This window comes from Sinocyclocheilus grahami, unplaced genomic scaffold, assembly GCF_001515645.1.
Source record: "Sinocyclocheilus grahami isolate Dianchi unplaced genomic scaffold, SAMN03320097.WGS_v1.1 scaffold73.1, whole genome shotgun sequence".
Taxonomy (NCBI): domain Eukaryota; kingdom Metazoa; phylum Chordata; class Actinopteri; order Cypriniformes; family Cyprinidae; genus Sinocyclocheilus; species Sinocyclocheilus grahami.
Window position 1 is genome coordinate 1731329 of NW_015505252.1, and position 14382 is coordinate 1745710.

Consider the following 14382-nt stretch of genomic DNA (forward strand, 5'->3'; position numbering starts at 1 on the left):
CTGTTCTGGAACAGTGCTGTAAAAACAACTTATTAATACCTCTGATTTGTAGTCGTGTCCTCTTTTGGAAGACCAAACAAAGTAGTTTCGCTTTCACAACGAAACACACAACGGCCTAGCGTGAGCCCTGGCTTAGCGTGCGCTGAGGCCGGGTTAGAGTGAGCTGAGGCGGCGGGGTTGAGAACGGCGCGGCCGGCGGATCCGACGAAGGAGCGGCAAGCACATGTGACGACCCCGGGCTTCGTACACGGTGAAAGCCAATCCAGCGATCCACAGCACTAAGTTGAAGTATTTCCTCAGCGACCAGCACGGATCAGCTCTAAGCATGACGAAGCGGATATCGTCCTCTTTTGGAAGACCAAAAAAAGTATTTTCGCTTTCACAACGAAGCACACAGCGTTTTCACGTCATGGCGGCGGCAACAACAATACTACAGCGAGAATAAAAGTTATGCCTTCTTTGTTTGCGTGAACATTTGGGCGGCGTTATGCAAATCTTCCCACATAGTGAGGTAGATATGTGGGGGCGTGTTAGATCGAGCTGTTTTAGGTAGGTGTGGCTGACTCTTAACTTTTATAAAGAATATCTCTTTGGATTTGAGACTTTAGTCTTTGCAGCTTTACAGATCTTCTTTATGCACCAAGAGCTTGTAACACTCCAAAGAGAACGGAACAATTTAAATCACATCATATGACCCCTTTAAGATATGACAACAGTCAAGACAGTCTTTCAGGTTTCTGTGCTAAAAATATGCAATGTGCAAAATAATGTAAATCCTCATTAGGAAACAACACAACCGAGGTACTCCAGTTGTAGAAAAAACACATTAATGTAGAAAAAAAATTAAAATAAAGCCGTTGAAACTTTGATACTTCCTTTACAGTAAACTGGCAAGACTAACATACTTTCTACTTTCTAAATAAACATGTGAATTTTTGATACCAAGCTGCCGAAGCAGCTCCTGATTGGATGGAGCCAGGCCTGGAAACAATTAAGTATTGCAGCTCCATTCAAAGAAACTTGAGAGATTCATAAAGGTTTGTCTGGTCGGTGTTCAGATGATCTGCTGGAGATATGAGCAACTGAAGATCGGCTAAACTCTCAGTAACATTAAAGAAAAACATCTTCAATCATTTCAGAACGTAGTCTTGAGTCTGTCTCTGTATATGAACTGCATCGCTCACCTCGTCTTTGATTCTGATACATCAAAATGTCTCTCTGGTCTGTCTGCATCATGAGAGACTGAAAACACAAAAAAATAATACTGCTTTTAATTATCCTTAGCCTATATAGATTTTAAGTGCGGGATGAATTAATGCATGTTAGAAGAGATGGATGAAGACGATGACAACAAAAAAAGTTAGCTGCTGTCGGTTTATCACTTACTGAATAAGTTACTCCAATGACTAAAAAGCAACTAAAAAGTGACTTAATATATCACTGTTTGTGATTTCTGTGCAAGTCCTAAATCTATTCATCAAGGATTCATCAGGACTATTAAATACTCACAGTTTAGAGTCGCAGGAAGATCCATACTGTTCCTTTTAACAAGATTCTCTGCATTTGCTGGTTTTGATCCTCTGGCTTGTGAATGTTCATCCCTCCTCCTCTTCATTTGTCTCCTCTAATTTTTCCTTCTTTTCTGTGCTTTCCCGAACAAACTGCAGTAAATAAACTGCGGGGCATTGGTTTTTTGTTTTGTTTTTTCTCTCTCTGAACATTACATAAAAATACCAGTCTTTCAGATATCAACATATAAACAATAAGTATGTCAAAAGGTCCCTGCATCAGTTTAAGAAGATGCCACAGCTTTACAAATCTTAAAAATAAAACTACAAAGCAATTACTAAATACAATGAAACTTACGAATAAGCACCGTATTTTTAGCTTGAAGATCCACAACGATGAATTAAAGCAATATCCACAGAAACACACTTTTTGTCTAAATCCAGCAGAGCACGTCAATATTTAATCCGTAGCAACAAAAAAAAAAGTGTTTACACCCTCCTTTAAAAGTAGCCTACTTAATTTGGGACGTCCCATAACGTGATCAAGAACTAGCCTCTTTCTTAAAAATCTTTATCTGTTCAGTAACCGCATAACAATCCTGTGTTTGTTTTGATTTTTTGTAGGTTATGAGCAGGGTCTACGTGTTCTCCGGTGCGTAAAGAGGCGTTGGCAGTTCTTGTGAGCAGAGAGGAGTGAAGTGTGCCAAAAATAAAGTTAAGCATGACACTGTAGTCCTAAACATTCAGGGTCTTATGTTGTGCCCCGTATGTAACATTTGGAAAGTTTCAAATATATGTGTAGCTTCTTATTATTCTTATTACAGTCAATATCTGACTGATTCTCAAGTGTTTTGATTTTTTGTAGGTTATGAGCAGGGTCTACGTGTTCTCCGGTGCGTAAAGAGGCGTTGGCAGTTCTTGTGAGCAGAGAGGAGTGAAGTGTGCCAAAAATAAAGTTAAGCATGACACTGTAGTCCTAAACATTCAGGGTCTTATGTTGTGCCCCGTATGTAACATTTGGAAAGTTTCAAATATGTGTAGCTTCTTATTATTCTTATTACAGTCAATATCTGACTGATTCTCAAGTTCAAGTTCAAGTTCAAGTTGGTAGATACCAGATACCAGTAGAATACCATTTATTCACTGCTCTTTTTCGGCCCTCAAAGTATTCAGGTCAGAACATTGACTAAACTACTCTAAATCTTGCATTTTTGTTTCCTTTCAGCCATTCAGATCTGCAATTGCTTCTGAGTTTTGGTTTGTTGTCTGGCTGCATCACGCGGTTACACTTAAGCTTCAGCTTATGCACAGATGGATGGATATTCTTCCTAAGAATTGCCTGGTATACAGCAGAACTTATGCTTCCTGCAGTGATAAGTCATCCAGTTCCCAAGACAGCAGCACATCCGCACAGACTCAAGCTGTCACTATATGTTTCACTATAGATATGACATTCTTGCAGTAGAATGCTGTATTAGCGGTACTCGTCTATCCATAGGATATTTCCCCAGAATTCATCCAGGGATCATCCAGGTGCAAACATGAGATGAGCTTTGATGTTCCTCTTGGCAAGCAGTGGTTTTTCGCCTTGCTACTCTTCTTATTGTTCTCTTTATAAGTCGTGAACACCGACCTTATAGCTGATGCTAGAGATATCGGCAGTTCTTTGAAAACATATTCTGGGATTTATCTGAAACTTCCCGAGGGGGAGCCACAATGCCCTTGAAGAAATTTTGGCAGGCTGGCCACTTTTGTGTGTTCACCACCACTTCGAACCTCCTCCATTTGAAAGTAATGACTCACATTGTGGTTCAATTGAGTCCAAGAACCTTTGAAATGGCTTTGTAACCCTTTCCAAACTGATATTCTTAAAAAAACTTTATTTTCTCAGCAGTTTTTTTTTTTTTTTTTTTGAGGAATTGAATGTGGAGTATGAAGCTTTGAGGTGAGCACTTCTCTTTGGTTGAATGGTTCAATATATATGCAATTTAAACTCAACAGAAATGCCTACCTGTGTTCAGCCTCCTAAATTTAATTGTCAATGAAAATTTTGTTGATTTATGAGGGCAAGTACTTTTTCACAGTTGCCATATGGATAATTGTTGACTTTTACTGAGGTTAAATTCGTATTTCATAGAATGAGCTGTTCATGGAAATCCCATTGTGTTGGATGATTTTTAAAAGCATATGTACTGTAGAATGCAATATCATATATTGCTATTTATATATAATTTTATGTATTGCTATTTATGTATTAATATACTATATCTAAAAGTGATTTATACAAATGCATTTTGAATATTCTGCGGGGCATCGGGGCATTGGTTTTTTGTTTTGTTTTTTCTCTCTCTGAACATTACATAAAAATACCAGTCTTTCAGATATAAACAATAAAACAATAAGTATGTCAAAAGGTCCCTGCATCAGTTTAAGAAGATGCCACAGCTTTACAAATCTTAAAAATAAAACTACAAAGCAATTACTAAATACAATGAAACTTACGAATAAGCACCGTATTTTTAGCTTGAAGATCCACAACGATGAATTAAAGCAATATCCACAGAAACACACTTTTTGTCTAAATCCAGCAGAGCACGTCAATATTTAATCCGTAGCAACAAAAAAAAAAGTGTTTACACCCTCCTTTAAAAGTAGCCTACTTAATTTGGGACGTCCCATAACGTGATCAAGAACTAGCCTCTTTCTTAAAAATCTTTATCTGTTCAGTAACCGCATAACAATCCTGTGTTTGTTTTGATTTTTTGTAGGTTATGAGCAGGGTCTACGTGTTCTCCGGTGCGTAAAGAGGCGTTGGCAGTTCTTGTGAGCAGAGAGGAGTGAAGTGTGCCAAAAATAAAGTTAAGCATGACACTGTAGTCCTAAACATTCAGGGTCTTATGTTGTGCCCCGTATGTAACATTTGGAAAGTTTCATATATGTGTAGCTTCTTATTATTCTTATTACAGTCAATATCTGACTGATTCTCAAGTTCAAGTTCAAGTTCAAGTTCAAGTTGAGCTTTATTGTCATTCCGCTACATGTGTGGACATACAGTGGAAGAAATGTCGGGTCTCGCAGGACCACGGTGCTACATAAATAAACATAATATAAACGTACAACACTAGACGTAAGAACAATCTTTAGACCTACGTAGCTAACTATCTGAAGCGGTAATCTAACTATACATATTCATTCATTCATTCATTCATTCATTATTTATTTATAAAGCACATTTAAAAACAACCCAGGGTTGACCAAAGTGCTGTACAGATAATAGAAGTCAAATAAAGATACAAATGATAATATCTCAATATATCTCTTCATGTAAACAAAATAATAATAATAATAAATTAGAAATCCACACTAAGCAAATGTGTTTTAAGTTGTGTGTTCATATACTATAAATAGTTGACTATACATACACATAACCTAAGACAGACTATACAAGTACTTTACATAATGACTGTGCATGATATTGTGCAAAAGAGGTATTTAAGGTTAAGAAGCAAGTAGTGCAGTATGATTTGTGGTGCATTCACAAGTAAACATTTGTTACCGTTTGAAGTCCTTGTAACATGAAGTGTTTATAAGAAAGTGTCTGGTACATATAGAGAGAAAAGAGTGTGTTTTTCTACAGGTGGTTTGTCCAGCCCACTCACCTGTGTATAGCACACTCAGAATTGCACAATGTTCTTGAGGTTTTCAACAGTTTGCATGTGGTGCATGTGGGGTGGGATGGGGGGAGAAAGGGTCCTGGTTTCAGGAGCTAGGGTTGTGGATGAGGTTTCAGAGGGGGGGTGAGGTGATTGGAATTGAGGGCTCTCACAGCCTGGGGGGAAAAGCTGTTGAGCAGTCTTGCAGAGTGTGCCCTGATGCTCCGGTACCGCCTACCTGATGGCAAGAGCTGGAAGAGACTGTGGGAGGGAAGTCTTTGTTTTCTAAGTGGGTAAGAGCCAGGTGGAGGGTGGAGGAAATAGCATCGTCCGTGGAGCGGTTTGGACGGTATGCAAACTGGAGCGGGTCAAGTGTGTTGGGGAGATTGGATTTGATATGGTGCATGACTAACCTCTCAAAGCCCTTCATCATGATTGGGGTCAGTGTTATGGGACGATACTCATTCAGGCAGGACACAGGTGACTTCTAAAATGATAATGAAAATCTATATAGCCTACCAAAGTGTGTAAATCTGAAACCTTTCAAAATCCCCCACACATGTAATTTATATGTTTACAGATGAATAAATATGGCAGGTAACATGAGTTCCTTCCCATGTCACAATTTGCACTTTCACACCCAAATAGATGAATTAAAAAACCTGAACTGAATTGCATTACATGAATAAGTTGTTTAATGTGAATTGTATGATCTGAATTCTTGATATGGACGTTTGAATGTGAATCTGTAATTCAAATCCCAAACTGCACATAAAACTAAAGTCCTAAAAAGAAAATGTAGGTTACTCAGTAAATACTCAAACACACACACACACAGAAATAAATAAATAAAATAAAATAAAAATCATTCAATATAGGCTCCCCAAGCAGAGACAGCAAAAAGCCTTGATTTTGCACTGAAATTTTTTTTTTCAAGTTGTATCATCTTAGGTTTTAATATAGGCTACTTTCAATAAAACAGAGTTTGCTCCGAAATGAACTTCTGCCATCTAGTGGTTGAATGTGAAAATAGCAGTTTGTTTAAGTCTCGATTTCATGTTCTTATCTTTGCTCATTTCATTACAGCACTTGTAAATAACTAACTCTTTAAGTAGGCTACCTGTATTTTTTATTGGTTTTATTCTATAGACCAGCAGGAACATTCTGATAATACAATGTAAAGCTCCTGAAAGTATAGCAAAAGTTCAATCATATTTTTACATATATTAGCTGCTCAAATTTTGGAGCATTCTGCTGGAGGTCTAAATCAACTGACACATTTTTATAATTGTATAATATTTATTGTGCACTGATGCAGTGCAAAAACACCATCAACAATAAACAAAACAAAAAAAAAGACAGAAATTGACCAATTATACAATGGCCAAAATGATTAAAACATAGACACTGGCACTTACATGACCTTTCATAAAGAATTTTTCATTAAAAATAATACAGACAATAATTTGGTTCAAGCAACGCAAAAACATCAAGACACTTGAACAAGACACTCGACTCCATTTATGACCGTAGATAATTGGATGCGTTTCAGGTTCAAAAACACCTTTGTATTCCAGTCTCATTGTGAATCATTGACTGAAAGTGACTTGAGGAATATTCTGCCAGCTCAACTGCAGATTTCTAAAGAGAAAACACAATGTCAGGATTTATATGGATTTATTTCCTTTATGCATGAGTTGGGGATTTCTTACCTCATCTCTGAATTTCTCAGATGCATCAGAACGACACTATGATGCAGGTCTTTCCTGATCAAGAGAGACTGGAAGAAAAATGAAAACAAACATCAGTTTGGAACCTGTATTTCAATGCTCTCAACTCTTTTAATCATTAACATCCACATCTTGAGATGCATAATAATATATAATATGTATGTTTTCTTACAAGTTGGTCAAAATCTGTCAGAGCTGTTCATTTGTCGCACTTTTAGATGTTCTCTGAATCCACAGGCATTTTCTTTTCCTTCATTCATTGTTTTTTCCTTCTGTGCAGGTTTGACTTCATCTCTCGGTGCACTTTCCTTTTTCTGCATTTCATTCTTTTCAGTTGCATTTTCTAGTGTCATTTCTTTTCGTTTTCTTGTCATTTTACTGTCTGTACGTCATAAAACTCACATATTTCAGAGTCTCAGAAGAGATTGAATGTGTGAGAGCTGCAGGAGATATAAAAATATACTAATTAAAGATGTAATTCTGACTGAACAAACATAGAAATGATAAAAATACACTGTAGTCCAAAAGTTTGAGACCACACTGAAAATCTGAGATTTTTTTTTTTGTTAACGTTTGTGTTTTTTATTACTTCGTTTTATTAGTTAGTTATTAAACAATAACCAGCAATGATGAAAATCGCCTTTCCTAATAATGTGCTAATTAGCAAGTTTCACGATGAATGCGGCTAAAGTAAACAGTCTCTCAGGGAGCGGCTCGGAAGAGAGGGGCGGGGTCAGCAGAGCTCATTAACATTAAAAGGAAAATGCTACAAAACGGCTTGCTCTGAAAAGAGCTGATTTTGACAGGGTAAAAAGGTGTTTTTTAGACTACCATTGAAAAATTTTAAGCAAACTATGTTACAGACTTTTCATTAAGACCCTAAAGAATCATGTCAACTTGTGGAAAATGGGCATACGGTGACCCCTTTAAAAACCATATAACCATGGTAATGAGGACCATGGTTTTACTTCTTGTGACCACCATCCTACTAATCAGTTAAACTCTGGATTCTAAGCAAAAACTTCGTTCTTTTTAGATGTTTAGTTCTAATGAATTTTAATTGAAGTAAAATGTTAATTCAATAAGGGCCTGATTAAAGATAAATATCAGTGTCTTATATAAATTAGGAGTTTATTATTTACAAATAATAAAGTTCTTAAAGGGAGGTTCAACCAAAAATAAAAAAAATTTTAATATCACACCACCCCCCCCGCCCCCCTTGAACGTGATTTTGAGGGGCCCCCACAGCAAATTCAGTGCACAGGGCCCAGAATTTCTAGCGACGGCCCTGAACATCAGGGTCTTATGTTGTGCCCCGAATGCAACTCTTGGAAAGTTTTAAATATCTGTGTAGCTTGTTTATTATCCTCCATCTTTGACGCCTGACTGATTCTAAAATGATAATGAAAATCTACTAGTGTAAATCTGAAACCTTTCCAAATCACCCACACACGTAATTTATACAATGAATAAATATGGCAGGTAAAATGTGCTCCTATGTCAGAATCAAACATTGCAGTTGGCACTTTCACATCCAAATAGGCTAACTAGATGAATAAAAAAGCTGAATTGTAATCTTAAATTGTATTAGGCCTACGTTAATGAGATATTTAATGTGAATTTTATGATCTGAATTCTTGCTAAGGACATTTGAATGTGAAATCTGTCATTCAATCCCAAACTGCACATAAAACTAAAAAATAAAATTAAAGTTACTGACACAAAAAAATATCATTCAATAGGCTCCTAAAACAGAGACGGCAACAAGCCTTAAAATTAAAAAAGTGATATTAAGTTTTTTTATGCACGTATCTTTTTTCATCTTACTTGTAAATTACTTTGACAACTAACCCTTAAAAGTGAAGTACCTATAAATATTGACAGTTCCATAAAACAGACCCGAGTTTGCTCTGAAATTAACTTCTGCTGTCTAGTGGTTGAACGTGAAAATAACACGTTTGTTCAAGTCTTATTTTCATCTTTTTATCTTTGCTTATTTCATTACAACACTTATAAATAAATAACTAGCTCTTAAAGTACCTGTATTTTTCATTGTTTTATATTCTATAGACCAGCAAGACCATCCTGATAATACAATGCAAAGCTTATGAAAGTATAGCAAAAGTTCAATTTTACTTTTTTAAATATATTAAAATTTGTAAATCAACTGTATTTTACAGTTACAAAACCACCATATGCTCATTAAAAAAAACAGAAGTATTGCGATAAATTCCACAATGGCCAGAATGACTAAAAAATAGACACTTGTTCAGATATAGACATTGACACTTAAATGACCTTTCACAAAGAATCTTTCAGTAAAAATAACACAGACATAAAATCCCTGGTGATCTTTTGGTTCAAGAAACTCAAAAACAGGAATCATTGTGCACTTGAATGCAGAAGAGCTGCAGAAGATGTAAAATATTGCTAATTAAACGTAATTTTGACTGAACAAACATTACAGAGTAATCAGTTATATACACCGAAATACAATTGAAAATCTGAGAAAATGTTTGTGAACGTTTGTGTTTTATTTGTTAGTTATTAAACAATAAAATCAAATAATGAAAAGCAACCCAAAAACATCACGCAAAGAAAAATGTAATCGTGTCAAATGAGTGAAGGGGGAAAATATTGAATTTTTTTAATTTTGAAAAACAAAGAAAACAGTATTTACAGGTCACTACTTATAGGTCAGATATCATTCAAATGCATGAGAACTTTTCACTCAAATTCTGTAATAAAGTTTGTAATTAAAAAAAAAAGTAGCTTAAATTAGAACTGTGCAAAATCATAATCTGTGTCTAGAAATGCAATGCAATTTCATATATGCCCTGCAGAATTAAAGATGAAGATACAGAGGAACAAACAGGTTGGTGTTCTCCTTCATTCTCTTTAAAGACTGATGAGGAACATTTAAGATGAAAACTGACATGTATAACAATACATTTAAAACTTAAAGCTAATAGACCCAATAGTAAACTATATTTGTGCCAAATTGAGGCTTTCTTTTAGTTTCTCATTTGTCTTTCTTTAATTGAATTTTGGGGATTTAATATTTTTATTTCAGACTCCGTGGAAGCGAATGAAGACAAACAGCATCAGTTTCAAAAACCTAAGTTCATAAACGAAGATGGAAACGCCACCGTTTTACAGACTGAAAAGAATTTCGCACAAAAACAAACTCGCGTAACTGGAGACAAAGGGTCTTTCAGCTGCTCCGAGTGTGGAAAGCGCTTTTTGCGCAAAAGATACTTGACTGTGCACTTGAAAATTCACACTGGAGAGAGGCCTTATACATGCACTCAGTGTGAAAACGGTTACATACATAAATCGCACCTTAAGATGCACATGAGATCTCACACTGGAGAAAGGCCTTATATATGCACTCAGTGTGGAAACAGTTTCGCACGTAAATCAAAACTCGAGATACACATGAGAATTCACACTGGAGAAAAACCCTTCACATGCACTCAGTGTGGGAAGAGTTTCACATCCAAAAGTGTTCTGAGGAGACATCAGCTCTCTCACGCTGGAGTGAAATCATTCAGCTGTGATCAGTGTGATAAAACATTTGCTTTTGCATCTAATTTGAGAACGCATCTTAAAGTTCACGCTGGTGTGAAGCCTCACTTTTGCTCTTTTTGTGGAAGGAGTTTTTCAGTGCTAAAAACTTTAAAAGTTCACCAGACTATTCATACTGGAGTGAGATCTTATATGTGCTTTGAGTGCGGGAAGAGCTTTGCTACATCCAGCGACTTAAACAAACACCAGAAGATTCACACTGGAGAGAAACCGTACAAGTGCTCACACTGTGAAAAGAGTTTCGCTCAGTCATCAGCCTTGAAAACCCATTTGAGAGTTCACACTGGAGAAAAGCCGTACCAGTGCTCTTCGTGTGGGAGGTGTTTCACCTGTTCCTCTAATCTACTAAAACATAAGAAAAAGCATTGCCCAAAGTTGTCTAAGTGAGCAAAACTCATGTTCAGATCCATCACTTTCAGGTTAATACTGAATGTGCTTTAATTTGCATGAAACCAAGAGGTTCATCAACTGTACAGAAGTAAATAGTTTGTCTAAATGTTCATTAAACTGTTACAGAAAAAATATTTCTGACGGGTAATTCATTATCCGGCTTTATAGGGTTAAAAGATTGTTGATTCTTGATCCTCAGAATAACTTGCAGTATTTCAATATGAAGTTATGATAATAGATGGTCAGTACCACAGATTTTCCTCTAGATGACGATGTTTGTTTTCATTTCAACCACTAAATCTGCTGTTTACCAGACTGTGTGTACCTTTTATTTGGGTGAAATAAATCTGACAACTTATAAATCCACTGAGCTCGACTAGTGTCCGATTCACGAACTGATTATTCATAAGAGTCGGTTTATTATGTCATGCGACGTGAAATGAAGCAATGTTGTTCATAGTAAAAACTTAAAACATGTAAAGATTGTGTTGAACGATAAGCTATTTCATGTGATTAATTAACAAACAAATAGTGTAACACAAAATGAACAACCGAGTTAAATGCTTAAATAGTTAAATGCTCATATTTGCAAATTTTGTCTTTACTTCTCACACATTCACAGGGTTAATTGATGTGTGATTACAGCAATCAACCCTCATTAATAATCTTTCAGCTTCACTCTGAACTGCTGTGAGAATTGGAGAATTGATAGTTTAACCCCTTAACTGTTATCCCCATTTGTGAAAATCCAGGAGAAAGTGCACTATCCAAACTTAAAACTTAAAACATGTAAAGATTGTGTTGAACGATAAGCTATTTCATGTGATTAATTAACAAACAAATAGTGTAACACAAAATGAACAACCGAGTTAAATGCTTAAATAGTTAAATGCTCATATTTGCAAATTTTGTCTTTACTTCTCACACATTCACAGGGTTAATTGATGTGTGATTACAGCAATCAACCCTCATTAATAATCTTTCAGCTTCACTCTGAACTGCTGTGAGAATTGGAGAATTGATAGTTTAACCCCTTAACTGTTATCCCCATTTGTGAAAATCCAGGAGAAAGTGCACTATCCAAACTTAAATTATAATTCATGAACGCTTTTGAATACAGACCTAAGGTTGGTCTCTTTTTAAAGAAGACAATTAGCAGATTATTACATCATCTTATTTAATAAAGTGAAAGTATTAAAGTTATCGAAGTTTAAATTCACTGTAAAGAAAACGTATTGTACTATTTTTCTTTTCTTTTATATAAAATAAATATTTGAAAAAAGTTAAAAATACAAAATTGTTATAAAATTAAAGCCATATGTCTACAAAAGTTGTTCCAAATTTGAAGTTGAGAAAAAAAAATATTTAGATTAAAATGCAAGGTTAAATGCATGATTAAAATGCAGTGGTTGCCTCTAATTTTAAGTGGAAAGAGCACAGGTAAAGTCTTAGTTTGTTTATATTAGGTCTATATTTATTTGATTTGGGGTTTGTTTTAAAATTTCAATTTAGTTTTGTTATTTGACCTATTTCAATTTCACAAAGAAATGTGCAGCATTTTGAATCATTTAGTCATTTTGAACTGCTAGCAAAAACTTGAGAGAATTGGTCCGGGGGGCCGCTGCTGCAAATATTTGAGTGGCTCCTCCCCTAACGGATGTAATCTCACTCCAAACCTTTGATAAAACTTGAGAGCCCTGGTAAGTACTGTTTTATTAAAAAAAGAAGAATTGTCATATAAATGGGGTTTTTAATTTTCAGTTGAAAAAACTAAAACAATGATCTTTATACGGAAAGTAGTTGACTGTGGAATAACTTTTAAGTTATATAATCAAGAATTAGGGTGAAACATTTAACATTTTCAAGATTATGGTTTGATGAAAGAATTACATGGGCTGTCCATATAGAAACAGTAATAGACAAGTGTAAGAAAATATTACATGTAATGAGGTGCTTAGTTGGAAGTGAATGGGGAGCAGACAGAATGGCTTTTAAGGCAATATATACGTGGGACTAATTAGATCAATATTAGATTCACATTGCTTAAATTGGATAGGGTGCAATATCAGGCATTGAGGTTATGCACGGGAGGATTTAAAACAACCCCAACAGAGGCACTTCAGGTTGAAATGGGAGAAATGCCACTAGCAATGAGAGATAGAAGATACAAGGCCACTAAGCGCAATCATTTGTTCAGATTCAAGCTCTTTGTTAACCAGTTTACAGTGTTCAAACAGCAGGCCAGATATTTGAATAAAGATGAGAGAAACACTATACAGAATTAAATGATGGGGCTTATGGGGTTTTTTATGGATTCCAGCACACAACGGAATTAAAGGAAGTGAAATGGCAGATAAAATAGCAAAGGACGTTACAAAAGTAATCATATTGATTTCACAGTTAATATCGGCAAGGCAGAAATCTAGAGCATCATTAAAAAGAGATTGAGCGGTAAAGTCAATGGGAAGAAACAAGAAAAGGGTAATGGTTTCATAGGATTCAAAGGAAAGTGGGAGAAATGAGGTCTATACAGGGAGGAATAGGAGAGAAGAAATAATAATATCGAGGTTTGGACGCACCGGACTAAATGAAACACAGTTCAAGATAACACAGGGAAATGTGAGACAGTAGAACGTGTGAGGATATATTGTCAGAAATATGGAACAGAAAGAAGGCATTTCATTCAAAAACTGGGAGAGATGAAAATACGATTTAATAGATATTTTGCGGAAAGAGTCAAAAGACGTGTTATAATCTATTGTTTCAATATCTTAGAGAAACGAATATGAGTGGAAGGATATAGGCCTGGGGTGTCCAAACTCGGTCCTGGAGGGCCGGTGTCCAGAAGAGTTTAGCTCCAACCCTAATCAAACACACCTGAAGCAGCTAATCAAGCTCTCACTAGGCATACTAGAAACTTAAAGGCAGGTGTGTTGAGGCAAGTTGGAGCTAAACTCTGCAGGACACCGGCCCTCCAGGACCGAGTTTGGGCACCCCTGATATAGGCTTTATTTTATTTATTTACTTATTTTTATTTTTTGAACAATGTAGCTATATATGACTTGCTGGTCCACACTCCATACCAGGTGGTGTCGGAAATGCACCAATAAGTTGTTTGCCAACCACCAATAAACCCTAGGAAGAAGAAGAAGAAGATGATGAGGATGATGATCCTCTTCATGGTTCATTGATTTACACTAAATCTGCTGTTTATCAGACTGTGAGTGCATTGCTTGTTTATTTATTTGGAAAAATAAATCTGGCAATTTGTAAATGCATTGAGCTCGACCATCCGATTCACGAACTAATGAGTCATAAGAGTCGGTTCATTCAATCTTAAATGAAATCAAAAATATATATGTATAATTTTATTTAATTGATTTTTTTTGTTGATCTATTTTTCCTTTCTCTGTTGTAAAAATTACAATAAATACAATTGCTTCTAAACAACTATTTGATTAATACACTTAAAGCTGGATGATTGAGAGTGATTGTGAGTGTTTGAGCATCTGC

General features: G+C 35.7%; 1 protein-coding gene and 1 long non-coding RNA gene across 5 annotated transcripts; one reads left to right on the plus strand and one right to left on the minus strand.

The window, feature by feature from the left end:
• Nucleotides 1-893: 893 nt before the first annotated feature.
• On the minus strand, nt 894-2132 carry LOC107585671 (uncharacterized). 4 transcript variants are annotated; one of them, XR_001609273.1, is made up of 4 exons: nt 1867-2132; nt 1510-1661; nt 1185-1242; nt 894-1063 (listed from the first exon to the last, which is right to left on the minus strand). It is a non-coding gene; the product is annotated as an uncharacterized lncRNA (long non-coding RNA). The 4 variants fall into 4 exon arrangements; XR_001609274.1 differs by having other exon boundaries at nt 894-1066; XR_001609271.1 differs by having other exon boundaries at nt 894-1082.
• A 7591-nt stretch (nt 2133-9723) lies between these two features.
• LOC107585693 (gastrula zinc finger protein XlCGF7.1-like) lies at nt 9724-11240 on the plus strand. The gene is made up of 2 exons (XM_016272820.1): nt 9724-9766; nt 9965-11240. Exons 1-2 carry the CDS (start codon nt 9724-9726, stop codon nt 10864-10866), a joined length of 945 nt encoding a protein of 314 aa, XP_016128306.1. The 3' UTR covers nt 10867-11240.
• Nucleotides 11241-14382: the final 3142 nt, after the last annotated feature.